A 9,557-nucleotide genomic window follows, 5' to 3' on the forward strand; every position below is an offset into this window, starting at 1 on the left:
CTATGATCTACTTCCTCAATCCATAGACCCCCGAAAAATGTTCCTTGTTGTCATCCTACAATACCAGTAATTGGTAATCATTCCTTCCACCTACAATCTATGCTGACAACCACCCTATCTCCACCATCTAACCATCTAGTTGAATGCCTTCCTTGTTACCTTGTACCCACCTCCTATCACACCAACCATAAGCCTTTACTTCCAAACCCCCAATTGTACAACCAAGAACCACCCTTCCAACCCACCTAACTAGCCACCAACCCTTTGGGGATACAACCTTAGTCTTTTTATGTTATGTTTGTTGTTGATTTTCCTTTTAATGGTGTTTGGATGTAATCACCAATTGGTTTTTAGTAATCAAATTTTCTTTCCTATTATATATGGGTTAACTCCGGTGTCACATAAGGCTAATGATTAAGATGAGTTCATGAGACAAAAGTGTTTCAAATATAGAGCTATTAGCAAATTTGAAAGGTGATTTCTTGTAAAGGCAAAGATTCAATTAATCAATCATATTATATAAAAAGGTACGTTTTAATATGATAATGAATGCAAGTCACTTTTATAATATAGTAGGGTGGAGACGCATATTATAAGAAATCACTTAGAATATACCGAAGATGATCATGTCTAGAAGCCTAGCTTGTGCACACACTAAGCTTTCAGACATCATCCTTTTTAGTGTATTCCAAATGGATTTGTATAGTGTTCATCTCCACCCAAATAATTATTTAATAGCCTACTCTTTTAGCTCATCCTATTAAATTCCTTCTATATGTGTATTCTTCAAACGACAAACCCCAAGCTAGTGGTTTGAGCAAATTCAATAATGCCAAATCCTATGTTCTTGCAAGGTCCTAAGGAAAAATACTTTGGATATTTGAAAAATCGATTAAATTGAGATTTCTCAGCTTGATAATGAAATTGGGAGGAACAAAACATTTAAAAATTTTCTCGATCACACCTCTATCTTTAAAAGTGACACAAGGAGTGTAATACCTTTATACATATATAATTAGAGCAAAAAAGTGCATGCATAACAAAATAACATATTAAAAAGCAATTTAGCTAATTGAATAAAGAGTACAATGTAATAGAAAACAGTGGTTTGAATATTCTTATGTTTATTCAAAAGAAAAACAAATACTGCATCAATTCATTTGAAATTCACTTTCTAGTTCAATTTCAATGTATTTGAAATTTTTTAGATTTGGTTGAATTCTAATTACATTTCTAATGTAAAGCTTTGGACGTCATCGTCATCTCCCAATCATCGCTTGCTGTCGTTGGTGCTAGTTGCTGCTTATCGTTCATATTTTATATTCATTTCATTTTTTGGCAAACCAAAGTCTCTAAGGAAAGGAAAAGAGAGAACAAAGGCAAAATAAAATAAATCATCCTTAAAATATGATCACACAATCATTAAATCATAGTCAAACTATGATAGAATCATCTTTGAACCATGATCAAAATTTATTGATCTCTCTTCAAACAAAAATTAAATCATATTTAAACCATGATAGAGCTATATATAAATCATATTAAATATTATTTGAACCTTGTTTGAAAATTTGAAAAAAAATTCTAAGATGATTCATAGAGGTTTAAATTCTGATTTAAAGGTAGTTTGAATATGATTCTTAAAGATACTTCAATCCTAATCCAAATATAGTTTGATCAAGGTGAGAAGACGATTTGGAGAAAGCTCTAACATATTCATAACAAATATTGTGATGTATATCGACGATCTCGATTTAGAGTTTAGAGTGCAAGAAATTACTGCAATCAGGTAGACAAACTATAAGCAATTGGGGAAAAAAATGTTGAATTTGTAATGAGAAATCTGAAGAAATTATAATAAAACAAAATGTTTGGCAAAGGAAGTCATTTTCCAAAAACCTTATTCTTAATCCGCTGAACAATAAATATAATGTAACCCCAAAGGGAATCAAATCTATGAAACTTCTTAAATGAAACTTTTGCCCGGAAGCAAAAATTATTAGTCTCAAGACTTTTGCCAAAACAAAATAGATGTAAGAAAAATACTTCTTAAATGAAACTATGCTTTTTATTTTTTTCATCACCATCTGTAAGAACTCAGGCGCCACCGGAACCATATTTTTTCCCCAAGACAATAACTTGAAGCTTGTCATAGCCAGCAAGCACCCCAGCACCAGCAACGGCGCGTAGAATATTTGCTCCAGCGCCCTTGAAGAGGGATTTGACACCCTCATTTTTAAGAATCTGGGAGAAAGCATCCATTGAGCTCTTATACTTAACAGCCTCACCTGAGGTCATCATCATTCTTCTACGAACTGTGTCGATGGGATAGGATGCAAGTCCAGCACCATTTGTGATCAACCATCCAAGGGCAAAGCTTGCGAAGAAACTATCCTGTAATCAGTAGTAAATGGCAATAGCTCAAAATTAGTATTTCATTAGACCTTTTAACGAAAACCCTATGAAAGATTAACTTTGAATGTTTTTTTCCTTGTTCACAAATTCACAAAATCTGCATACATGAAGAATTGTGACTTCAGTTTGCATAGCCCAAAATTTCCATTTGAAAAATATTCATAAAGACTTTGGAGTGGTTTTCAACTTCAAGAAGGCGAAGCTGTTGAATTTATGACGCTCGGATTAAAAATAGAGTAGAATGCTAAATTGTCCTCTGACTATTTTCATGTGGTAATTTTAATCTAAGAGTTTATTAAAGTGTTAAATTAGTCCCCAAACACTTAGCTGCTTTGATACTTTTCTCATTAAAAAACAACTTTTTATAACGCTATGAAAATGATTTACAACCTCATTGTTTATCATTTATTTTCTTATTTTAAAATCTCTGAAAGGCTTACCTTCCTTTTTTTTAGAGTGAACTGTAAAAATTGTCCCATGAATATTTACATGGGGCCATTTTAGTCCTAGATTTATATGAGCATTAAATTAGTCCCTAGATAATCTCATTGAGGATTATTTCAAACCATATTAAAAGAGTTTGGGAACTAAACAGACACTTTTATAAACTCGGGGACTAAAATAACCTCTTAAGAAAAGCCAGGAGACTATTTTGACACTTTTCTACCCATTCTTATGTCCAAGACATTTTATGTACCAATGTGTTGTATTCTAACAAAAAAAAAAAGGGTGGGTTGCTATGTTTTCTCGCGATGTAACAGGGATAGAAGCGATGTATCAAACCTGCAGGCTTCCGACAAGGACCACTGGCTTCAAAGAATCATACATTCCAAAATATAAACCTCTGTAAACTATAATTCCAGCACAAGAGATGTTGAATCCACGGTACAGACCAGCTATTCCATCTGACTTAAGAGTCTTCCTGTAGACATCAACCAGGCCATTAAACTGCCGCTCTCCACCTTTCTTTGCTGCCTTGGCATCATTAGCCAGACGAGTACGGGCATAATCCAGAGAGTAGACAAAAAGAAGAGAAGAAGCACCAGCTGCGCCTCCGGAAGCCAAGTTGCCTGCAAACCACTTCCAGTAGCCATCCCTATCCTTCTTAAAGTTGAACATTCTCTTGAAATAATCCTTGAAGGCGAAGTTCAATGCCTAGAAGCAAGCAAATTTTCCAAAAAAAAAAAAAAAACAGAAAATAATTGAATTATGATTCTTTCATCATTGATTTTAGTATGATTTGTAAGATATTATATAACCAAATCTAATGCTTACAGAAATATCTAGTAGGATATGTTCAAAAAGTATGAATCAACAGCTACTGCAGTCTCTCATCAAGGCTTAGAATGGAAAAGCATTTTTTTAATAAGAACATTTGTCAAATAATCTTATAAATGGTGTTAAGAAAATATCCACAGCTGTAAAGTTCATGAAAGCCTTATTTAATGTTTCAGGCAATGCAATAAAATTTCTAGCTGAGATGTATTCAAGTTCTAGGGCAGGCGAATTCCAGATAAGTAGAAGGGTAATAGCTCTTGATTAAATGTAATATACTGCCTAAAATTGAGCTTTCTTTAGAATAAAGGAAACTGAAGGAAATAAAATAAAGTTCCCATGAATTGTTGGTTGATTTGAGCTTCTCAACAATTTTCTAGTTTCTTTTCACTCAAATTCTAAGCGTTCAAGCACAGACTTAGGAAATGGGAGATCTCAACATATACATTATAGAATTATTTAGAAAAAAAAAAAAAATTGACAGGGCTCACCTGAGTAGGGAAGTAACGAATAACATTTACTGTGTTACTTCTCCAAAGTGAACCCATACCTTCTTCTCTGACCGTACGAGCAAAACAGTCTGTAATTCCTTTATAAGGTTCAGAGAGACGTCCAGCCTTAATCATCTCATCTTGGTTCTGGATCAGTAACTTAACACGCTCTAATGGAGCAGCTGCAGTTTTGGAAACAGCAGCTGATACTCCACCCATAAGAAAATCAATGGCAAAAGAGTTCAAGCCTTTTTCAGAAGGTGCCTGAGCAAACACAGATGAAGCTGTTGTCACCATGGGAAGATTACTAGTAAACTTTCCCATGCTCATTAATGGGTTCTGCAGCTCATTATTGAGGTAGTTTTGTGTTGAGAAAGGCCTCTCGTACAAATAAGGCCTGTAAGAACTTTGGTTAAGAGCCCGCAGATTCTGGGAGAAGCTGGAGTTGAAACAAAATTGACCAGCAACTGTCTGAGTTACATTGGGGTGGTTAATCTGATCTGCCATGACTATCTATTAAGAAACCTGCAAATACGGCAAGGATATTCTTACTTTGCTGAGAAAAATTGCATCATTACATTCTAAATTATTGATTCATTGGGAGACATCCTTCTATAGATTATTCTATACATTATTATTAAAAGATAATAATAATATGGCTACTATAATAAATCAAGAGAAATATCTCCTCAAAATAAAAGCAAAGATTGCATAATGGCATTTATCTTTAGAAAGATTTGCATACAAGCCACACAATTCCTATGTATTTACACATCTAACGCCTAAATTTGATTTTTACATTCATGCTGGCTTACCTATAGATGTAAAGATGTATTTCACTTTTTAAAAGTTAGTGATAGTGATGCTTTTGATGTGATATAAAATATTTGAATGTTATTAAAGTAAAAACGGTTTATGCGTTTGATATGTAAATACATAAATTTTTTGTGGCATGTATGTAAAAATGCCCATTTTGTAGAACACAGTATAACATTAATTAACCAAATTCTAAAACTAAAGTTCATAATGCCCATTTTGCATGAGCACAGAATCTAGTTAAAGGTACATCATTTTCAGTGCCACATCCTATCTATATGCACATACTTCTGTAAAAATTGATGTAAAAAAGGAAATATCAACTAAAGCCAAATTTCTTTAACAAAGTCAATGATTCCCAGACAACGAAAACAACCTCCATGAAATAACTATACACTACCCAATTAATTCCTGTTAAGAATTATAATAGGAAATAATTTATCCCTATAAAAAGTTATGAGGAATAGATTATTTTCTTAGAATAAGTAGATATTTTTTTTCCTATTTTATATTTATTTCTCTTAGATTAGAGATTATTTTTTTTTCTATTTTATGTTATTTATTATATCTCCTAATAATTAATATGAATTAATTATTGAAGATATCAGGTGATATGTCTTTCCTTTTTATTATTATTTTTTTATTATAAGATTCTTGTAAGGGTTATTTATACCCTGGTTCATATCAATGAAACAATTAAGTATTCCACCATATTCCGCATAATTCTGAATTTCAACATGGTATCAGAGAAATGTTTCGTACCCTACCCACCGGTTCTCCTTTGAGAATTATCGGACTCCCTTTTTGTCATCCTCTGTGCAGGAAGGGAGGGACACTTATCTTGATATTTGGTCTTTCCTTTTTATTATTATTTTTTTATTATAAGATTCTTGTAAGGGTTATTTATACCCTGGTTCATATCAATGAAACAATTAAGTATTCCACCATATTCCGCATAATTCTGAATTTCAACATGGTATCAGAGAAATGTTTCGTACCCTACCCACCGGTTCTCCTTTGAGAATTATCGGACTCCCTTTTTGTCATCCTCTGTGCAGGAAGGGAGGGACACTTATCTTGATATTTGAAATGACGATTTTTTGTTCTTCTCCAATCCCTATCCATTCTAGCCAGTGGAGGGCCAATTGGGACATCTCTCCATCTCGGAAGCCCAGTTGTTAATCCGATAAGGGCTTTCCCTGCTTCCCCGTCGGAGAAAGGCAAGCGTCCAGTCTCTTATCCCCAGCGCGGCGTGCGCCCATTGGCGGCGCCAGTTTTCCAGCGGCCTCATAGATGGACCTCTACGCCAATGACAAATCATCCGCTATATTCTTCTGTAGATGCATTCGTGGAGCAGCGAGTGTCTCCACCTGATTATTTTGGACAGCAAACGACAATTCCTCTACAATCTTGTCATAGGAAGGGTAGCTTCAGTTTTGAGGAGTATCAGCTCTCACCTCTATTCTCGGCGTCTCCTACTCCATCTCCGCCTACCAATATGTCTAATGCCTTGCATGCTAGATTGCGATCAGAGACTTCTCTAGTCAGCATACTGCAACCAATGATGAGGAGGAACCATCTGCATCACACTCCTAACTTTTCAGATCCGACTAGAAGCTTGTTGCCATCGCCGTCGCCTAGAAATGCACGGGCTAATGTTTTGGAGGATTCTCTTTCTTCGAGGACTTTCAGAAAGTCGGGGATCTTACTTCATTTCTGTACACGACGTCTCCTACTCCATCTCCGCCTACCAATATGTCTAATGCCTTGCATGCTAGATTGCGATCAGAGACTTCTCTAGTCAGCATACTGCAACCAATGATGAGGAGGAACCATCTGCATCACACTCCTAACTTTTCGGATCCGACTAGAAGCTTGTTGCCATCGCCGTCGCCTAGAAATGCACGGGCTAATGTTTTGGAGGATTCTCTTTCTTCGAGGACTTTCAGAAAGTCGGGGATCTTACTTCACTTCTGTACACGGCTCTCAAAAAACTATGATAACAAGATGCTTTGGAGTTTGGTCAGACATCACCACAAACCATCCAAAAAATTCGTGTGTTGCATCCTCCTATGTCGACACCAACGATGGGGCTCCAGCCAGGGCAGCACTAGCGATGCCGCCACCCGCCTCATCCTCATCTTGCCGGAGATATCACTGCCGTGGATCGGACAATGCCGGCAAAATCCATCGCCGACCCTTTCTCCTGCAGTATTTTTTTTTCTTCCATGTCCAAGCGTCAGGGGGGAACTGCGTTTCCAGCAGGAGCTGTGTTTTAAGCCGGTCATTTCTCCTGCAATATTTTTTCTTCTCTGTCCAAGTGTCAGGGGGAGCTGCGTTTCCAGCTGGCCCTTTTCTCGTACAATATTTGTTTTCTTCCTTGGCCCAAGCGTCACGGGAACTCTGTTTCTAGCCGCCCTTTCTTCTGTTGCTTTCTCTGTCAGCAGAATTTATTGAGTGTGATTTATATGTTTTCTCTGCAGCTAACGACAAAACTCAAAATTCAGCCAAGCCCGAATCTAGCAAATTCAGCCAAGCCTAAATCTCTCTTCTACGCCGAAATACATGAAAGATAAAACTCAAAATTCAGTCAAGCCTGAATCTATCAAATTCGATAATCCAAACGACCAATTTTAGTCAAGCCTGAATCTATCAAATTCGATAATCCAAATGACCAATTTTTTTTACTATTTAACAGGTTAGGAATTATTAACATACATTCCAAACGTGAGGGGTAGTGTTAAGAATAATAACAGGAAATAATTGATTTCTATAAGAAATTATGAAGAATAAATTATTTTCTTAGAGTAAAGAGATATTTCATTTCCTATTTTTCATTTATTTTCTTAGATTAGAAACTATTCTTTTTTTTATTTTACGTTATTTTTTATATCTCCTAATAATTAATATGAATTATTATTAGAGATATCAGGTGATATATCTTTCATTTCATATCATTTCATTTTTATTATTTTTTCCTATTGTAGGATTCATATCAATGAAACAATCAAGTATTCCACCATCGTATTCCGCATAATTCTGAATTTCAACAATCCTAACCCCATAAAAGAAAAAAAACAAAAAGAAATATAATATAATATGCAATAAGTTAAAGATGAGAAAATTATGACTTCTAAATGTGGTGCCCTTTCCTATCTTTTCTTGAGTTCTTATAAAACAAAGAAAAGTTTTGCCTTCATTCCCCAGGCTGTTAAAAAGAGAGTTTTCTGTCTTTTTCTCCCTTTATTTTTTCAATTGATCTCTATGATGTGATCTTACCTTAGATTTTTACAAAAAAAAAAAACCTTCAATTTCAATATGAAGCAACTCTATTTCACAATATCATGTGAGACAGAGCCATGGCCATGTAATAATGAGATGCCTTCTAATTTCAACGCAATTCAGCCTTTCCCAAAATGCATAGCCGTGTCAAAAATAGATATAGAATTAAATTTGTACATTTAATCAGGGGTGGCTCAAGGTTTCGAAACAAATATTGAACAGCAAAAAAATGCAATAAGAATCTGAAGGCCAAAAATTAAAAAATCAGTCCCACCCAAAACACATCTCGATCGCTGTACTGCTCAAGAAATCCTGTAGTACGATTTAAAAAACAAAAGGAAAATAGATATAACACCGAATATCAGAAATTTGCAAGTAAAACACAACGCAAACAGATTTGCAATCCAAGCTAACATTAAAAAAAAAACAGAAATAACTAATCTTTCGAAAGGCTTTACCTCCTGCAAATCCGGGACAGAGATCCAAAAAAACCAGAAAGAAGATGAAAGAGAAAAACCAAAACTAGATGGAATTAAAGAGATTTGGAATGTGAAGCTAATGAAGTATTTAAGCAGTCATGACGGGTCAAAGGAAGTAACAAAAGAAGCTTCCTTGTACGCTAATGAGGTTTTTAAGCACTGATGACGGGTCAAAGGAAGGAACAAAAGAAGCTTCCTTGTACGGGGATTGAGCGGAGCGATTCAAATATAAACCACCCATGGACACTGTAATTTTTCGAGAGTCAGGTTACTTATCATATATTTAATTTCTAAATTAACTTTATTTAATGAATCTAAATTTATTTAGTTGAAAGAAAAATTTAAGTTATTCGGCCCACTATCACTGAACGAATGATCATAACTGGCGATCAGAAATCCTCATGATCGACCAGCAACTTGATATTTTTAATTATCTGTATTGTATAAATATTCCTGATGAGCCTCTTTCTATGGGAAGGGGGGACTTGAATGTAATTATATATTTCAGGTACCTCCTATTTCTATAAATAGGAAGTCATTTCATGTCAAAAGTTTAAGATGATCGATTTTATGTTGTTAAAGTCTTCCTAGCTTCCCATCCTCTTCTGACCTCGTGCTCTATTTATTGGGCTTGATTGTGCCGACACTTTTGGGTTCAACAAAATTGTTATCAAAATTTTTTTAAGAGTGAAAAAAAATGTTAATATACCCAAAAAAACAAATTTATGTTCGGAAAGCATTAAAAATGTTATGTTTATTTTAAAATGAGTGATATATATATATATATATGTACACGGCT

At 34.9% G+C, this 9,557-nt stretch overlaps 1 protein-coding gene across 1 annotated transcript; it reads right to left on the reverse strand.

Moving 5' to 3' along the window:
- Positions 1-1,915: 1,915 nt before the first annotated feature.
- Positions 1,916-8,880, reverse strand: LOC110037738 (ADP,ATP carrier protein 1, mitochondrial-like). The gene is made up of 4 exons (XM_020742445.1): positions 8,738-8,880; positions 4,182-4,706; positions 3,199-3,570; positions 1,916-2,394 (listed from the first exon to the last, which is right to left on the reverse strand). The coding sequence occupies exons 2-4, from the start codon at positions 4,686-4,688 to the stop codon at positions 2,098-2,100; spliced, it is 1,176 nt and encodes a 391-aa protein (XP_020598104.1). The 5' UTR covers positions 4,689-4,706; positions 8,738-8,880; the 3' UTR covers positions 1,916-2,097.
- Between the last annotated feature and the right edge of the window lie 677 nt (positions 8,881-9,557).

This window comes from Phalaenopsis equestris, unplaced genomic scaffold (genome assembly GCF_001263595.1).
Source record: "Phalaenopsis equestris unplaced genomic scaffold, ASM126359v1 Scaffold224283, whole genome shotgun sequence".
Lineage (NCBI taxonomy): Eukaryota > Viridiplantae > Streptophyta > Magnoliopsida > Asparagales > Orchidaceae > Phalaenopsis > Phalaenopsis equestris.

Excerpts from the sequence above, each read along its gene's own strand:
- LOC110037738 (XM_020742445.1), bottom strand. The coding sequence starts at position 4,688 with ATGGCAGATCAGATTAACCACCCCAATGTAACTCAGACAGTTGCTGGT. Across the intron at positions 3,571-4,181 it reads TTCGTTACTTCCCTACTCAG|GCATTGAACTTCGCCTTCAA; the intron begins GTGAGCCCTGTC and ends GCTTGCTTCTAG. Across the intron at positions 2,395-3,198 it reads TCCTTGTCGGAAGCCTGCAG|GATAGTTTCTTCGCAAGCTT; the intron begins GTTTGATACATC and ends TACTGATTACAG.